Below are 19,421 nucleotides of genomic sequence, written 5' to 3'. Positions count from 1 at the left end.
CCCATTATCTCTGTCTGAAACATCATCCCACCTTTCAGGGTTATATTCTGAGATGTTACATTCATGTTGCAGCTGCGCACATTTTAAATGCATTTCTTTTTACTGAACACTGTAAAGGGATCCCACCCTTTCTGCCTAACGTAAAAAAGCTATTCACAAGCCCTTTATACAAAACACATTTAAACACACGGCAATTCTCGTTCAACCCAACACAATTAGCTCACTCCTGAGCCAGAACACCCCATGAAAATAAATCAACTGATATCTGAGAGTCTGCTTTCAATTGCAAAAAAACCAACAATATTTTCCCCTTTTAAAATCAACGTTCATATCCTGCCGACTACGCCAATTGTAATGACAAATTTCTACGTATGTTTTGGTGTTTCTGTCAGTCACCAGGTCATTACTTACCACATCCTTTCTCAGTTCCAGAAAGACACCACATTTCACAATACTTACCCAAGAAAGGAATAAACACTGACAACATATAAGACCATTGCTGAGGAGCTCGCAAATAACAATAAGTCACAACACCTCCCAATCCAAGAGGGTAAACAACGCATGCTCCTCCTGGCAATGTAATTTAGACATCCCTGATGGGAGGCACTTTCCCTTCTGTATCAACAACTACCCATTAGAGGGGAATCACCCATCCCTCTGTAAGTACTTGGTAAAAGGGTCCCAACCTTCCCTCACAAGGAATACCAACAAATGATATGCTCTAGGGTTTCTTTATTACATGATAATAGGATGACAAAAGAAAGAAATAACTAAACATCACAGTAAACATTAGCAGCAATCATCAGCACACAGATATACACAGAGCCTGAAAAGAAAAGCATAGTTAGATAAAGTTAGATATACATCGAACACCTCACCATAATCTTAGGCGTCATGTCATCTGAAGAAGGGTCCGTCTCTCTTTCCCTCTCCTGGTTGGGTCCGGACTCTCTGTTACACACACACGACTGCACGTCTGCAACGTGATGTATCATCAGACCGCCAAAACACCAGACCAGCATCTCAGCTCAGCATATCAGCATCTCTCAGCATCTCAGAGCAACTCTCTCTGCCTGCATCTCTGAATCTCTCTCGGACCCCATTTCTCTAATATAGAACTCTATCCTCTATCGAAGCTTCTGGAAGAACCCGCCTACCTTTCTCACAAGATTCCTGTACTTTTCCACACCAAGCACCGAACAGCAGCTGGCCAAGCTTTTGTTCTGGCGCCAATGCGAAAAAGGCACATTCCTCCTGATAAGAACTGGTCTGCTCTGGTTCACTGCCGGTGAACAACACATGTAATCGCAAATATCACCTCTCACCTACAGAGGCTCAGAAGATGGCTGCAGTTTATGATATGGAGTTGCTCAAGCATAGGTCTCTACTACTTGGAAAGCAGAATGCTATTTTACCATGTCAAAGCCAATAGGCTAAAGTCATAATTCACCTAACTCAAATAACACTATGCACTTAATCCCTCAGTATCCACTATGGAGCACCTGTGTGCACCATCACCAACAACACTGCACCTTGACATCCCATACCTTCTATTCTTTGGCAAGATTATTGTAATGCAAGACCATCCTACATTAAGGCTAAAGTAACCTAGCACACTAAAATCAGTACACAATGGTGGTGATCGAGGGTCATCACAGATCATCAGACCACTAAAGTGGCTCATGCACTACAGGCCAGTAGCTCTTCGAGCTTATGATTGAAAGGAGAAATGAAATGTCGCTTCTATGCTTTGTTTTGGGATAGCACGGGGTATATATATTTATTTTTAATATAATTTTAAAATGATAAAGTACATTAGAATTATTAGTTTAATAATTGTTTTAGAGCAAATATTTATATATATTCATTATTACATAAGTGTGTTTAATATTTTTTTAATTACGTTCATTTGGTATTGTTAAAATGAATATGAAATCTAATGTATCTTTTGTAAATTCATGTTATTCTTTAATATATATATATATATATATATATATTTATTTATTTATTTTATTCATTTATATCATTTGTAGGGCGCACTGCAACCCTACGGGCATCCTGGCGCTGAGGGAGTGGGTCAAAAGGAAGCAGTCAGTAGTGAGAGCAGGAGGGAGGGAGGGAATATACCGAAAGACACTATCACTATGTCACCCAGGGAATTATACCCTAGGAAAGAGCCAGGTCTTGATTTTCTTGCGGAACAGCCATAATTCATGAATTTTTCTAATTTCGAGTGGAAGCCTGTTCCAAAGACGAGCCGCTGCCACACTAAATGCTCTTCCGCCCTGGGTTGCTTTCTTTATTCTGGGTACTCTAGCAATGTTGGTGAAGGAGGAGCAGAGAGTTCGGGTAGGCTCATACCACTGGAACTTGTCCTGGAGTGGCTTGGGGCCCTGACCATGCAATCCTTTGAACACGATGCATAGGGACTTAAATATATATATATAAAACAATATTTTGTACAACAATATTTATAACATCGATATTTATTTTCTTGATATTATGTATGGGAATATTTTGGGTGTCAATATTTTGTAGTGTACCTCCGATTTTCAATGTTTCTAAAACAGAGGAAGTTGAAGTGTTGACCAAATGTTTGAGATTTGTAACTAGTTAAAGAGGCAATAGATTTGACCTCTTAGCTTTGATAAATTGGGCTCAGAAGTTGAAATGTTTGAGAAAACAGTCCTCAATTAAATTCAGAAGGTGTGATATATGCCTAAAACTGAATAGAAACTATCATTTGAAGGACAACGTGTCATTATAAAATTAAAACAGAATGAACAAATCACTATTAAACCCTGTGGCAATGGAGGAAGCACAGTACCACATGACATTGATAAAGAAAAGATGACAACCATGATGTCTGCCCTAGAACAACAGAAAATTGGGGGGATCACCTGAAGAAAGTTAAACGCCAGATAAACAGGATAAGTACGCAAACTGCTTAAGATGGAGTCATTTGCATACAGGAATGTGCTTCCCTGAATGGAAATAAATCCAAAGTCCCGGTTATGTATGGTGTGCCTAAAACTCAGAAAAATGCTTGATAGTGTCTTCTGTTGGTGCCATCATGGAACCTCTTTCTAAAAACACAGACACTTTTTTAAACCTATTGTGACTACATTTGCATCATATGGGAAGGATACAGATCACATGATTTTGAAAGTGTAAGGTATGCAATTCACCAACATAGAGAATTGTTGGTCATGATGGATATCGATCCACTTTATACAAATATACCCAAATGAGAGGCGTTCTTGCGGTTAGCACTATACTGACACGTGAAATTCTGGATGGTGTGGTTGCCTTAATCCTTCAATGTCTATAAATAGTCCTGGGAGAGAATCAGTTTGAATTTGATGGACGACTGTCACAAAGGGAGCTGCATGTGCCCCGAGTGTGGCCAATATTTATATGGGTCTGTTTGAAGAGAAACATATTTATAATGAAATGGCCCCGTTTTTAAAAACATCAAACTTTGGTTGAGATTTATCAACAACATTTTCTTTTTTCGGAAGGCAGAGGAAGAACAACTTAATTAATTTCTCACATGAAACAATGTGTGTGACATCAATTTAAAATCTACTGCTAAGGTCTGTAGGACCAGAGTTGAGTTCTTATATATTTGGATACAAACATCCTGAGGATAAATTAGAGGCATCCTTATAGATCAAACCAACAGCTGGAAATCCCTTAATACATATTCAACGTTTACCTCCTCGTTGTCAAAAACAACGTATTCCTTTTAGTCACTTTCTCCAGATTCCAAGGAATTGTTCTACTATACAGTATATGCCACATTTGTTTCCACCCTTTATCTACATCCGGTCTAAACTGGTGCTACCCTTTTGCATTTAACATCCAGACTGCCTATTGTCAACTTCCCATTCTGCTTTCTGTATGATTTATGAAATTGTTTGTCACTTTTTTAAAACCCTTAATTCGATCATGGATATTTCTTACAATCCAGGTTAATTCTTGCCTCCCCTTGTGTCCACACTATCAAAGGTCAGAGAGGTTGGTGCACGATTCTCTTTAGGTTTTGGCTCACATACGTAGGTATTTTTAATTAGGTTATTGAATTAAGATTCGAGTCGGAACAATAGAGATCGTGGGTTCTTTTTAAAACAGTGATTTCATCAGAGCGGTTGTCTCCTACACTAGGTCACCACTTAATCCCTGCCATCTTCTTGTCTACTTTTTTTTTTTTTCCGGCAGTACAGGTTGGTACTATCGCTACCATGAGCATTCCTACCTGGCGCCTACTAAATTATACTGCCTAGGACATGGTTTTCATCTTTTTTTCCATCTTACCTATTTCTGGTCTGGGTTCATTCTGCAATTTAAATGTGTAGGTTGACCACGCAGACCTTGGAGTTGTGACTGCTGCACACTGGCATGTCCCAAACTTGGAGCCTCTATTATTAATCTTTCATTTTTCTGTTTGTATGCTACTTGCTGCCTCACCATGCAAAGAGAACAATTTATGGACAGAATGATGAACAATGTCATATATTCACCCACATGCAGAAATTGGGGCCTAATTCCATTGTTTTTTCCTCACAATGTCATTCCAGTTCAGACCCAGCCATATGCAAATCAGTCTTGACCTTGTTCCCCATGGGAACAGTCTAGCCAGAACTGCCAAGCCAGGTCCTCCCTGGACTGGAAACACGCATCCTAGGACTAGTGTTGTGGTAATCAGCAAGGCTAGCTTGACTCTAATGGCATGGAGAGCACGGGACCCACATCTGGGCATGCCCGTCCCGCTCGAGGTGACAAATGCAAAGAGAACAATTGATGGACTGAATATTGAACAATGTCATACATTTACCCCAGTACAGAGATCTGGGCCTAAACCCATAATTTTTCGCTCCCCATGCCATTCCAGTTTTGACCCAGCCATATGCAAATCAGTCTTCACCCGGTTCCCTATGGGATCAGTCCAGCCCGAACGGCAAAGTCACATCTTTCCTGGACTGGAAACAAGTCTCACCATGGCCTCACTTTCTGGACGTTTTTTGTTACTTATAGGAAGAGCGATGGTGGTATAAATTATGCTACCCTTATGTTTCTCATGAGATGTATGGAGGGTTCATCCTCTCTCTCCTGTGGTAAATAGTATACGGTTTCCCACTGACATGGCTAGTATTCTATGCAAATTTTAGAGTTATACATCCTTGGCTAACCATTAACATTGCCAAGTTTACACCACTTTATTGCTCAGGTGATGAAATTCATGTTCCCTACCATGGCGATTTATTATCCCTGTCCGATTGCTGCCCAATGACCTAGCCTCTTTCTCATGGTGTTTTATCACGGGATTGGTAGTATATACTGGAGTTTGGCTCTTTGCTTTGCTAGGTCCTCTATTCCCAGTCAAATGTGTGCTTTGTTTTTTTCAGTGATAGTAATTTTAGCTTTCATTTTGATAGGTGATTGACATAGGACATTGATGGTCCCATACGTTTTAGGCATGTCTGGTCCCTTTTGGATAAGGTTAGCAGTTAGATGGGATTTATCCTTTGGATTTTTGCTTCTTTCATACCATCCTCGTTCGGTTTGGAAAATTCCTATCTCTTTCTATGTTGCTACAATTGTGTCCTGAGGAAGACGATGTCAAAAAACTCTAGGGGTCAAAACCTCTACAGTTCTGTCTTAATCACATTTCTTTTGATGATTGGACTTTGAGAAACCCTCTAAAATGTTGCTTGAGGGGTTTCTTTTCAAATTGTTGTACTACTTTGTTTATGTGCACTGTACATTCTTTTGCAAATGTTTTTACTTATTTTCACCTTCACATAGAACACCTTTTCACCAATTGAAGTTGTCACCTTATTGATACAATTTATGAAATCAATGAATTGAAGAATTCCTAAATCTGTTGTGTTGACAGCACGGTCTTTGAGTTGTATATCAGTGTGAATATTTAAACTTTTATCTGAATAAGTTTTTTTTGTAACATGTTATATATATGTATGGCCTTCAAACCCTATTTTCATTGGAATACAGGACACCCCTTCTCTTTATTTGACAACCCAGAGACATGGCAACAAAACTGAACAATCCCACCTCAGTTGTCACTTCATACTAGTTCTGGGCGCAGCTCCTCACCCTTGGATTAGTGCCTGTCTGACCAGGTGGACAAAAGAGGACCCTGCTGAAGTGTCAGATAACATTTGCCTGTGACAGAATAGGCCTCTTTGAAGTCAATTGAGTTCCTGGGCACAGCCCAGATGGTCATCCTCCCAAGCAGAATAGAACACCTCCCCACACCCAAGGCTTTCGTCTCTGCTCTGGGGGTAAGTGCACATCTAATCAAAGGGGCTATTCAGCTCAAAGATGAGAGTTGAAAGCTGATGCAAATGGGCTTAGACAGGGAAAAGGTAACTTTCTAAAAGCACCTTTTTAAAATATGTATTAGAAATCCGACTCTCCAAGTAAATTGGGACTGTGATACGTACTTGAAAACGTCCAATAATTAACTGTTTCCTAGGTAAAGATATTAATAATGTTACTATTGCATCCCAATACTTTGCTATAGAACAGTTAAACCTACTATAGGGAAAATAGCTTTTGGGGATTTGTCACTGTAATGACAGGGTTTTCATACAACTTTCACATGTCCTACTTTTAAGGAGTGTTTAGGCCTGTCAAAAGGGGAGTATTTTGGTAATTCGAATTTGCAGTCTTGTGTGCACTGTCACTCTCTTTATCAACTATCCCTGTTTTCATTTGTCTACTCCCCCCAATCGACGTTTTCTCACTTGCCAGACTTTTTAGCTCTTTCTTCTCTTCCTGAGGGGTGATAGTGGGATGTGCCCCAATCTGCTCATGTTGGAGGAAAGAGGGAGGCAAAAAAGTCCACTAGATACCAGGGTGGTAAATATGTATATTAAAAATGGGATGGTGGCCTCCCATCCTGCATTGTGCTAAGACTCCCACCCATAATGCTCCAAAAAATGTTCCACCTTCCTGAGCCCAACAGCCTGAATACTGCAGCCATCCCATCGCAAAAAAAATGTGAATTCTTTTGGGCATAAATTTGACATATGGTCAGCATAGAAGGGTTTAATCCCCCATGCTGCCCCCCATTTACTGGTGGAAGAAACAGTGTGTGTTACATAACCCTAGACTCTCCTGTGTGTCAGTTATTCAGTAATATAGTGGTATAGTAGGTTTCCTTGCATGCCAGCCAAGCGCAGGCCCACGCGCCCCAGCTACCACATTGCCACAATGAGCGAATTTCAAAGGAAAAAATTTGATTTCTGTCTTTTTGTGTTGAACATTTCATGTTGTGAGCTCCGTGCAATTTGTATTCGTATGGAGTAAAGAGCGTTTGCCCCACGGCGTGGATTACTGCCAACATGTGCCGCCTCTCTTAAGTTATACATGTTGTAGTCTGTCGTGGTGTTGCATAATAATATATGACATTGAGTAGTCTTGAAGGGTGAGATGCAGTGTGAAGTTATATAGTAAGGCCTAATGTGACGTTGAGAGTATGTTGTGAAGCAGTATGGCGTTGTCTGTTGGGATTCATGGTGGAATGGTCTTTTGAGATGTTGGACAAAAGTGTGATATGTCGTGTTTTTTAGGTATATTGTTGCATGGTATTCAAATGTGTAGTTTTTAGTGACCTAACAAGGTAAGCAAACTCCTCACAGTTACTAGTATTACCAGGTGCATAATTACCAAGTGACCTAGTAAAGTCTGCACACTGTAATGCCTCCTCCTTTTCCGGTGACGAATCCCACCCGCTGAGAATAGGTTTAATTTGTGAATAGAAAGGTGCCAATAATTTGGGAAAATAAGGTGTGACTGAACCGTTAGTACTAAAACTCTCACATTACTTCGATTCAATATTTCTAACTCACAACCACCAGCAAATGAGGGGGGTACACAACTTGATAAAGGAAATACTGGTCACGGTAGTCCTAACCCATTTTAGAAGCCAGCTTGTAAGAAGGCCCTCACTGGTGGTGTCTGTCGCTTTGAGTACAGGGGGGAGAGAACATTGATATCGTAATAAATTGTTTATTTGGATGTTAGTGTCTGTTCCTTGTTTAGGTTATGGAAATTACAAATTAGGTTTAGGTAAGGCTTATCCATTTAGTGGCTCGCCCATCCATCCTTTCCCACCTGGTTGCTCCCTTGTTTTGACCTGAAAGCTGAAGCCAACAGTGAGCAGTTTCAGTGTACCTTTCTGCGGTTGTTGTAGTGTAATATTGTGATCTAACCACAGCTGCATCCTCTCTTCTTCCTTCTGCAGTGCTTCTTTGGCAGCCGGTCCTCATGCAGTGGTCATTCTCTGTGCCACGTGAGATCACGGCCCTCGAGGGGTCCTGCCTGGTGATCCCCTGCACGTTCACCGGTTCCATTGTGAGATCGGACAGACGTCTGACATTCACCTGGAGCCTGTGGAGGAGTAACTCGTACCCAGAGGTTTACAACAACAAGGATCCAAAGAACGTGTTGCCTCAGTATAAAGGACGCGCTCTTCTCGTGGGTGATTTGGAAGATCAGAACTGTACCCTACAGATAAACAGCGTGACTAGAGAAGATGCTGATACATATTACCCTCTGATTGAATGGGAGTACAGCCACAGCGTTTCAGTCGAAGTTTCAGGTCAGTGCGCTGCAGCGGCCATATTGAAGAGTAAAATGTTTTAAATAGAAAATCCGCAGTAGTGTTCGACTAGTGCGCTAGACGTACTCAGAAGCAGAGCAAAGACACTACGCATACTGCTGCAAGCAAGGAAAATAGCCCTCCTCCGCTACTTGGCTAGAATAAACAAGGCCTTATTGGGGTTCGCTCTGCGGTATCAAGGCCCCGGTGCCATAAGACCTGCTGCACCACTGATAGCTAGGACACTGCTCATACACATCCTTTTATGAATACCTGGCAGGTGTAAAGGAGCCTTAACCTTCAAATTGAAGTCCACACGCAGCTCTGCCCCCCCTTGCCTGCTGCCTTCCAGTAGGTGTGACGCCGGAACACATCTCCCCAGTAAGGACTGCTAGTAAAGACAGCATGAGACCAAACCGAGAGCCCGGGACTGGGTTACGGTGTGTGATAAACTAGATGAGACTGCAAGCCGAACTGACAATCGTGCCCTCAAGCCAAATTACTTCCAGCCACAGCTGTACAAGTTCAAAAGCCCACATTACAATAGGTACTTTACAAGTGAGCGGGTGATGTTGATACTGAATCACAAAAAATCTATGGGGCACATTTACAAAGAAATGAGGCGGCGCTGCAGGCAATTTAGCAGCGCCGCCTCAGTTAAACAAGCATTTGCAATGCAATAGGTCTCACATTAACGAGAGTTTGAGCTATTGGCATTGTAAATGACAATGCCTTTTATTTGTGTGTGTGTTTTTAAAACAAATATACGGAAATGTCATTTACAATGCCACTAACTTAAACTCTCGCAAATGCCAGACCCATTGCATTGCAAATGTGTTCAGCGCCCTTGCTACCATTTTTTTAAAAAAAAGTGTTAGGAGAGAGCCAGGCAGGACACATTTATTTGAGAAAATAGTGCATAGAGGCTGTACTTAAAGCCTACTAATGATCATCACAAGTAACAGGGGGTGTCGCCTTGGAAGGTTAGAAAATGAGACATGGCGGTACTAAGAAGGGACTACCAAGCCTATTGACAAATGAATAGCAACAGTTTACCATGGACAATGACACAAACAAATGAAAAATATGGGCAGAGAGTGGGCGGAGCTTCAACTCCCTACCTGAATACAGCATTGGCCTAACGGCTAGGGCGCTCGACCTCGGACCTGGGGATCTGGGTTCGAGTCTCGGTAACGACGCCAAAACCTCCTGTGATTCTGGGCAAATCACTTAATCTCCCCGTGCCTAAAATGAAGGTAACTGGAAACGTAAAATGTAACATAACTGGAAAAATATGTAAAGCGCTCTGATACCTGATTCGGTTCGGGTCTAGTTCGCGCTATATAAAACTCTGCAAAAAAAAAAAAAGAGCAGCACATGCGCTACCCAGGCTTGACCCTAAAACAAAATCCATACACACGACCATCCAATCAGTTGTGCTCAGCCAGTTCTGCCACCTTTCTCAGGCATTCATTAGAAGAGGTCTCTCTATCTGTGCACTTGACCAACAAAGGTTGCGAAACCCTTGTTATTCCCTCAAAAATACAGAGAGAGACACTTTAGGTCCAAACATAACTCAGCCACAGTACAATCACTAAGACATCCTGCACACACACCAGAGGAGAAGGGCATAGCCGATAAGTGCCATGCCCTGTAAGAAAATTCTACATTTAAACTGATATAGTGAAATAAGCAGCATACTACAAATGAGAAACAAATCAACCATTGAAGTATACCAGAAGAAAAACAACCCTGGGTAGAGGGTGGGCTCTGGTTGCCCGGTGTGTGTGCTTTTCAATAACCTTGCCCATCCCCAAACATTTTCAACTAAATTCAGAATGCTTGAGCATAACTAAAGCATTTGCAATGCAATCGGTCTTGCCTTTGGGACCTTATATGCATTTAGCTATGCAGCATTAGCCTGGGTGCCGAAACATCTACTGTTCTCTAACAATGGAGGGAAAACTAAGCACCAAACTGCTGAACACGCCAGGTACGGGAACATATGGAGAGAAATACTGCCTATCAGTGGAAAATTGGATTGTCCAAAGCTCTGTTTTTAATATAAAATCGGCCCCTTTAGTGGTCATATCATTGAAAATAGAAGATTTGAAAAAAAAATTATTGTCTACTGGTGTATGGCCTGGAATCTAGGGAATGCTAAAGTGATTCTGGTATTTTACTGACCTCTGCTGGTCGTTTTCTATTATGAAAGTTAAATAGAGGCAGTTGCCAGAAAAATTAAAAAAAATAAAGTCCCTAAGCAGAAAGCAATTCTGGGGTTTTACTGACCTCTACTGGTCATTTTCTATCAAGAACGTTAATTAGAGGCATTTGAACAAGCAGCAAGCAATTCTGGTATTTTACTGACCTCAACTGGTCGTTTTCTATCAAGAAAGTAAAATAGTTGGATAGAAAGAAAAGCCCCTAAGCAAAGGTGGAAACAGACAAGTCCTGGGGCTGATCATCAGGGCCCACAAAGTACATACAACAGATCTTCCAGACAGCGCAAGAGCTGTCTAGGCTTGACCAAAAAACGCAGGGATTAGGGTGATTAGATGTTGAGAAGCAAAAACCGGGACAGATCAGACATAAAAGTAGGACTAAAGTCATTTGTGTTATATTTATGTGTGGTCTGTCCCAGTCTTTGCATAGCCATTTATGCATGTGTGTTTGTGTATGTGTGTATGTATAGATATATCCAGTGCTTGAAATGGAAAAATAGAAGTGCAGGTACTCTGTAGCAGAGTACCTGCTTATTTCTGAGAAGTGCTGATACTCTCCAGTTAAAAGTATTACATTTCACTTGTGAAGTACCTGTACTCTCCGTCTCAAAATAAAAAAGTGCCGGTACTCAGTACCAGCCCATTTAAAGCACTGTATTTATCTATATAGTTATACATTAACTCGCATTTGCAATGCTACGTTATATAACATTAGCTGTGGGAGGAGCTCCAACCTGCCATCCTGTCCCCTCTGTCCTCTGCTGCAAGCACACAGCTGATCTCCTCCTGTGCTGTCTGAAAGAGGCTGATAATGCATTAAATTACGTTGGAGGCATCTCTTGAAAAGAGAGCGTAGTTTCATTTTCATAATTTGTCTTTGTCCCATAAACTGGGACATTTGTTGAAAATTAGGAAAAGCGCTGGGACACTGGGATAGTCCTTTGAAAACAAGGACTGTCCGGGGAAACCCGGGCTGTCTGGTCACCCTTGCAGGGATGCCTTGTATTCACAAGAATATGGCACACCCATGTGCTTTCCCTTGGCACGGCACTAAAAATACTGATTAGCACCAATGCAGAAACTCTTACACCATGGTGCCAGGGTGCCTGTGCTGTTGCGATGATTATTCATGTGCAGAAATGGACACTTTTTACGACGCTCCGGTGGCACAATGCTCTGCTCCACATTTACAATGCAGCACTAAGCCATGTTGCATGGCTTAATGCTGCATTATAAATATTGTACTCTTGCATGCAGTGTCTGCATCAAGTGGGCATACAATGGGTGTTCCTGTGGGCTTTCCACTGCAACACGCATTGTATTTTTTACGCTGCCCCAGATTTAACTGGATCTGTAAATCTGAGCCTGGGCCAAAAACTAATGGCATTAAAAAGCATGTGTTAGAGTGGTGCAACCTGAGGAAATACTTTCATTTCTCCTCATTTATGCTTTTTCTATGTGTGCTGCTTTCTGCAGCACACATAGTAGGAGCAAATCACTTTTAATGATTGTTTCTGTGCAGGAAGGTATCCCTTCCTGCACAAAAACAACCATCCCTGCGAAGCAGGCACCTTGCATCATGGCGCAAGGGTGTTTGTGTTGGCACTAGACAACTTTTTTAGCACCAGCACCAGGGAAAACACAGAGTTGCACCGTATTATTGTGAATTTAGTGCATTTGTGCATTTTTAAAATGACGCAGCATGGTGCTGCTAAATGGCCAATGTCAATCCCTCTAAGCACTATGAGGTCACCGAGATAATATCTATAGTAGAATCAAATAGATCTAAAAAATGTTGAAGACTCAGGCCTGATAAGCGTGGCCAAAATACCACCTGAGTGACTTACCTCACTCACCTACAGTTACCCAAAATAAGTCAGCCGGACAGTGGAGAAGAATAAACAAAGCAAGTTTATTAGGCCACAAACTCCCATATGAGAGGGCCCTATATCGACCTCACCCCTAAGAGTGTGCTGAGAAGGACTGACTCACATCATCATGGTGATACATTATATTATGAGAAGGCAGAGTAAACACGCCCATAATGGAAAAGTACTGGTCCACCAGGGGTGTGGACAATGGCCTCATACAAGAGGCATCTGCACCTTCAATAGCAACACTTGTTATTATCTCCCAAGGACACAGAGCCAGGCCGCTACATCCCCAGCGCATGAGAACGGCCTGATAAGGAGTTTCGCTAGCAGGAGCTTCAGCTACAGTAAACCAAGAAATGCATATATGCTGACACAAGGACTTATTCCTATTCCTACGGGAGGGGGAATGAGCAAGTACAGTTTGCACGCAGAGAGAAATAATTCAAAATGGTGTCACACATGCTAAGCTAAGAACACTGCAAACGATATCACACGCATAAGTGAATAACTGCATAATGAGGACATAAACGTAAATGCGTAAATGCAGGTAATCAGTTAGACACATTCCGCTAACTCATAAGCATAATGTACGAAGGGGGCGGGGCTTGGGATTGACGCCTATCAGACCCTCCTTTTAGCGGACTGTGGCTAACACGTTTGTTTCCATTTATTAACCAAAAGGAGGGCCTTTACAGCAAAATCTATGGGCTTGGAAAAACTGGAATGACATACTTAAACCAGAACATCATCATGAATGAGTATCAACCAATTAGCATCAGTAAGCTCAACAGCATCGGAGACAGGGTATTGTTTCAATCTTTTCGTAGACTTTTTCATATTGCTGGCACACATGGAGCAACAAGGGGGAAGGCAGTAAACGCAGAGGCAGCATGACAGTAGGAAACCTATGACACCTATAATGACCATGAATATTTTCCAACCCCAGGAAGAGAAAAGACCCCACAACCATGTCTGTAGGGACCAAGTACCAGTATCTTGATGAAGCTCAGCAGCCAACCTATGAAGCTTCTGCACAGCCAAATTAACCGTCGGGGCGGAGTCAGGAATATACACGCAGCAAGACGTCCCGATGACGCGGCAAGCTCCACCCCTATCTGCCAGGATGACGTCAAGAACCATTCTATTCTGAATCGTGAATAATCTCATAGCCTGCATCTCCAGTGACATATTAGCTGCAATATCAGCTTCAGTATTCACTACCTTTTCCATAACCCGTGAAAGACGTCTGATGGACCTACTATTAAAGATAGGGCCCCAGAATGGCAACAGGCCTTTAGAAAAATCGTTAAACTGCTGTCCAGCGGTGTCCGTCTGATCAACGTCATCAACTTGAAGGTCCCTCCTTTTTCGCTGTCCTTGCACTACGTCAAACCTCCTATGTGTCTTATGATAATCCGAAGGTGCTACATAAACAGGAGGGAGTAAGTACGCCAGGTAACATGTCCCACCCCAACCCTCAGGCAACCACAGGTACCCATTATCGCCACATACAAAGTAGACATTAGGGGGAGTGACAAGCGAAGGACTAAGGGTCAGCCTAATCGAAGTAGTCACATTACAAATGCTGTCACCCACCTTTATCGGACCTCTACCCTGTATACAGAAATAAGACGAGGGTCCCACTACTGCTAGGGGCACCAGAGAATGACCACTACTGTTTGTAGCAGGAGGGCGTCGGTATGCTAGAGAAGAGTTTAACTGTAGAAAACTCTCTCGTACCTTATCAGTGTCATTAGGTATCAGAAATTTGTCCAATTTTGTCGAGCAAGTCTCTAAAAATATTTGGTCAAAACGTCCATCAGAAAATAATCGTCCAAGAGATGAGGGAGGCAAAGGGCGTACTCGCATCGTCAGTGTAGACTTACTGTCGGGGAGTCGTGGGGTGAGAGAGTCAGGCTGCTGAAAAAACTTCACCCTACCTATCAAGGAATACCAGCCCACACAGCTATTCACGGGGGTTAATTGTAGTGCCAATAACCTGTCCTTCTTATATGCTGCAGAAGGAAGCAATCCACATACCCAACAATCTGTCACATTGTATACAGCGTGTGCATGATGTAACGTTTTTATGAAGACATTATCACGGTAACCTTTTCTCATACATTGTTCACCATAATCGACAGTAACCATATTATGTTCGGGTAAGGGAGAAGGGGTAGGAACCATTTTGTGGACTGGGTAAGCTTTGTCTAGAAAAAACAGTATTCCAAGCATAATCAGGAAAACGATAATGAGCACCACAATAACCACAATTTTACTTTTTCGTGATAGTGCACGCCATGGTGAATCTGGTTCTGGTCTGCGGGGAGCAGCAAAAGGCTGTTCCTCATCGGGTATTGGACGACCAAAAGGGTACATTTCTGCTAGAGAACGGGGGCAAGGGATATCCTAAAAGTTCAAAAACTAGGGACACTACTAAAAGTTCAGACACTCCAAAACCGGCCAGAGGGGTTCTTCACCCTTCGATGGGCTGTTCTCCCTATGTCCGTTAAAGCCTCATAGGCAGGCTTTCAACTTCGCAAACCCTATTCCCTCGACGGAGTCACACAACTGCAGTGACTCAGGAGCACTAAACTTGGGCCCACGTTCAACTCTAATGTTCCATCCAACAATGTCTCAGAAGCAATGTCTCAGAAGTGCACCAGGGCTCCTTTCAGCAGTCCATCCCTATTGCTACACTAACCTACCGACTATAGTCCACTCCTATCCCTATCTCAGCCCTTCTTCCAGTGCTCAATGCGTTTGCCTCTCTTTCCTGGGCCGCAAGTTATAGCGAGTGCTCCCTCGCACTTCGTGGTCTGAAAACAGAATTGGTGGATCGTTTGGAAAAGAGGTGGCTTCGGTCACTTGAGCACCGTGACCGATAGAAGCCTCGCTACTCGTACTCAGGGCTGGCTTCCGTGCTTTGTTGTCGTGCTCCTCCCCAATCAACACAGCATCAGAGAAAGGGAGATACTTAGGCAACGATTCTGTTTCGTGATCTGCAATGCCACCTCTTACCCAGGCATCATAGGGTAAAGGCAGTGGAACTTTCTTCACGTGAGAGGCGTGCGTCCACGCTTTACGGACCTCCACTCGAAGTGCGGTGCGGGTGGTGAGCAGCACCAACCTCGGCTCAGACCACCTGGGCTCCAAACAGGACTTCCGCTGGTATTTCTTAACGACGACCCAGTCCCCTGGGTTGATGCCGTGACCGGGCCCCTCAGGCAGCGGCTTCAGTGTGTCTGCTACCTGCTGGTGAACAGAATGGAGATCTTTAGTCAAAGCATACAAGTAGTCTGTCAGCATAGGATATTCTATCTCTGAGAAACATTTAGGTCTAGGAACTCCCCACACATTTGCTGGCCTGCCGAATACAACTTCGTGGGGAGAAACACCTGTCTTGGAATTTACTGTAACTCGTGTGGAGAGTAGAGCAAGGGGAAGAGCGTCTGGCCAGCGTAGCCCAGTACTTTCTTGTATCTTGGCCATTTTCAATTTCAACGTACCATTAAATCTTTCAACTAAACCCGCAGCCTGTGGGTGTAAGGCTGCGTGGAATTTTTGAGAGATTTGTAATCCCTTGCATATATTTTTCATCAGTTCTGCATTGAAGGATGTACCGTTATCACTCCAGATCACCCTAGGTAACCCGAACCTGCTGAAGTATTCCTTAATCAACATTTTAGCTGTCGACATGGCTGTACAGTCTTTTGTTGGAAAGGCCTCCACCCACCTACTGAATGCGCACACCACCACAAGTACATACTTAAGATTGTTCACTCTTTCCATTTCAATGTAATCCATCTGTATTACTTCAAAGGGGTATGTTGGGGGTGCAAAGTTACCCACAGGGACAGGTGTTCCCTTCCCAGGATTGTGTCGTAAACAAATCATGCACTGTTGTACCATACGTGTGGCCACCCTGGAAATGTTCTTATTACTCCATACTGGGTCTAATAATTTACATATTCCTTTGGCACTTATATGAGCTGGTCCATGAGCCATTGTCACCACTGGGAGGACATATGCATTTGGGAGCAACCATCGTCTTTTGTCTGTCACATCCGTCCAACACTCATCCGAGTCCAGCTGTCCCTTTCCATTCTTCCATTCCCTCAGCTCCTCCTCAGTCACTTTCTCCTGTATGTTCCGCACACTCTGTACAGTATCTGAAAACATATTAATGTCTGGTACCCATCTAGCCGGTCCAGCCACAAACATTCGCGGGAGTCTGTTCCTGGCAGTTTCTTTGGCTGTCTGATCTGCAAACGCGTTTCCCCGCCCCACATCATCAACCACCGCTTTGTGTGCACTACACTTTATGACTGCTAGCCTTCTGGGAAGCGTTAGAGCCGTCAACAGGCGCAATATCAATGGGCCGTGTTGAGTGCGTTGTCCGTGTGATGTCAAAAATCCCCTCTCTGCCCACAGTCTTCCATAGCTATGAGCCACGCCAAAGGCGTATTGGCTGTCAGTATAAATGTTCACATCCAATCCTTCACTCAGTTCACATGCACGCATCAACGCTATTATCTCTGCAGCTTGGGCTGAGTTATACGGGACTCTAGAAGTCTCCACCACTGTGTGTAATGTCGTCACTGCATATGCTGCTGTTGTGGTGCCGTCCGCTAGTTTAAAACAAGACCCATCAACATACAACTCTCCGTCAGGATCATCTAGGGGCTTATCCGTCAAATCTACTCTCCCTTTTGTCTCCTCCTCTGTTCGGAACAGGCAGTCATGCACTTCACCATCTTTCTCGTCCGAAGGGAGAGGCAACAGTGTGGCTGGATTCAGGGTAGCGCATCTTTTTATCGTTACATGTGGGGCAAATAGTGTCATCTCATAACCAGTCAGGCGAGCGCTAGTTAAATGCTGCGTCTGTGTTCTATTTAGTAAAATGTCCACTGCATGTGGTACCATTACCGTAAGAGCTGAACCCAGTACGAGCCCTGCCGATTGTCTTATCGAGACTGCCGCAGCCGCTGTAGCCCTTAGACAGCTCGGAAGCGCTCTTGCCACATTGTCGAGCATTGCAGAGAAGTAAGCACACGGTCTCTGTTTCCCTCCAAAATCTTGTGTTAAGACAGACAACGCGCAACCTTCCGCCTCGTGCACATAGAGTACAAAAGGCTTCTGGTAATTGGGTGTTCCCAAAACGGGTGCAGAACATAAAGCAGTCTTCAACAATTCAAACGCTTCTTGGCATGCAGGTGTCCAAGGTAGGGGCTCACACACCTCTTTCGTGGTCAGATACAGCAGGGGTTTTGTTAGTAAAGCATAATTAGGTATCCACTGACGACAGTACGATGTTATACCCAAGAATGCGCGCACCTCTCGCTGTGTTTTAGGTACTGCCATGTTAGTTATTGCCTTAACGCGTTCTGGTGTCAGCCTTCTCCCGTCCTTCAATAGGAGGTGACCGAGGTAGGTGACTTCCTGTCGACAGTATTGAAATTTAGGGAGGGACACCTTGTGTCCCTTATGAGCCAAATGGTGTAACAATTTAACAGTAGACTCTCGGCACCCCTCCTCAGTATCGGAGGCGATGAGAATATCATCCACGTATTGCAACAAGACATTTCCTTGCGGGAGCTCCAAATCATCTAACTGTGCTTTCAATGCTTGACTGTAAATACTAGGGCTTTCTGTATAACCTTGAGGAATTCTACAAAATCTAAAACTACGGCCAGCCAATGAGAATCCGAAGAGGTACCTGCTATCTGGGTGTACGGGTATACTGAAAAACGCATTCTTAAGGTCCAACACTGAAAAGTATTTAGCTGACGGAGGTATCATAGTCAAAATGGTAGTAATGTCAGAAACCACTGGGTACTGGGGCTCAACCACTTTGTTAACATGGCGTAAATCAATCACAAAACGATAGACATCAGGTGTATTCTCACCCTCGGCACCTGAGGACCTTTTAAGTATCTGAAGTATCGGACTATTACAAATATTCGAGTCCGTCTCCTCGACCACCCCTGATCCAATCAAATCCTGTATAATCTGCAACAGAGCCCTCTCTCCATCTCTAGAGATCTTATATTGAGGTATGCGAGGCAGCTTCGCTCCCACCTTAACATTTATGGACACCGGTGCAATGTCCATTTTCCCCACATCAGTATCGCTACTGGCCCACAGACTCGGAGGGACATCCCTGAACTCAACTGGGAGGGGCTCGTCCTTTGAAAAACATTGCTGCGCACGCGCGACAGAAGGACCCATCGTGAGGTACACACCATCCGGGGAACAGTAAATCGTAGCATGCAACCTTTTTAACAAATCCAAACCTAGCAAATTTTCACCACAATTCGAAGTCAAGAGAAAAGGGGAGTCAACAGTAAAGGGGCCAATCGTAAGTGTCAAGGGCTTAGAGATGGGGCTAACCACCGGGGTACCAGAGAACCCCACTGAAACATTAGTCTTGCCAGACAGAGCCGCCCCTGGAACCTGAGAACGTGCTACAGAACTTTTCGTAGCACCTGTATCCAATAAGAATTTCTGATGGGATCCCGACAAGTCTGCCGTTACATAAGGCCCACGTTGATCAACATCCACAGAAACAGGTCCCTCACTCTGCCCTACACTGTCCTAGTTATAGGAAAACCCTGTGAAATCATCGTTGTAGAACTGTCTATCCCTGCCATCATCGCCCTCCCTCTGAGAATGCTGTCTATCCTTTCCTCC

The 19,421-nt window shown here is 43.5% G+C and overlaps 1 protein-coding gene across 1 annotated transcript in view; it reads left to right on the top strand.

Moving 5' to 3' along the window:
• Nucleotides 1–19,421, top strand: part of LOC144767649 (B-cell receptor CD22-like) — a 242,245-nt gene that overhangs the window by 62,427 nt on the left and 160,397 nt on the right. Inside the window, exon 3 of the mRNA XM_078651048.1 lies at nucleotides 8,273–8,629. Coding sequence (XP_078507174.1) covers nucleotides 8,273–8,629 — 357 coding nt within the window. The remainder of the gene's footprint in view (nucleotides 1–8,272; nucleotides 8,630–19,421) is intronic.

This window comes from Lissotriton helveticus, chromosome 7 (genome assembly GCF_964261635.1).
Source record: "Lissotriton helveticus chromosome 7, aLisHel1.1, whole genome shotgun sequence".
NCBI classification, from domain to species: domain Eukaryota; kingdom Metazoa; phylum Chordata; class Amphibia; order Caudata; family Salamandridae; genus Lissotriton; species Lissotriton helveticus.
The sequence above is the reverse complement of the archived record's forward strand: the minus strand, read 5'-3'. Positions and strand labels throughout refer to the sequence as shown.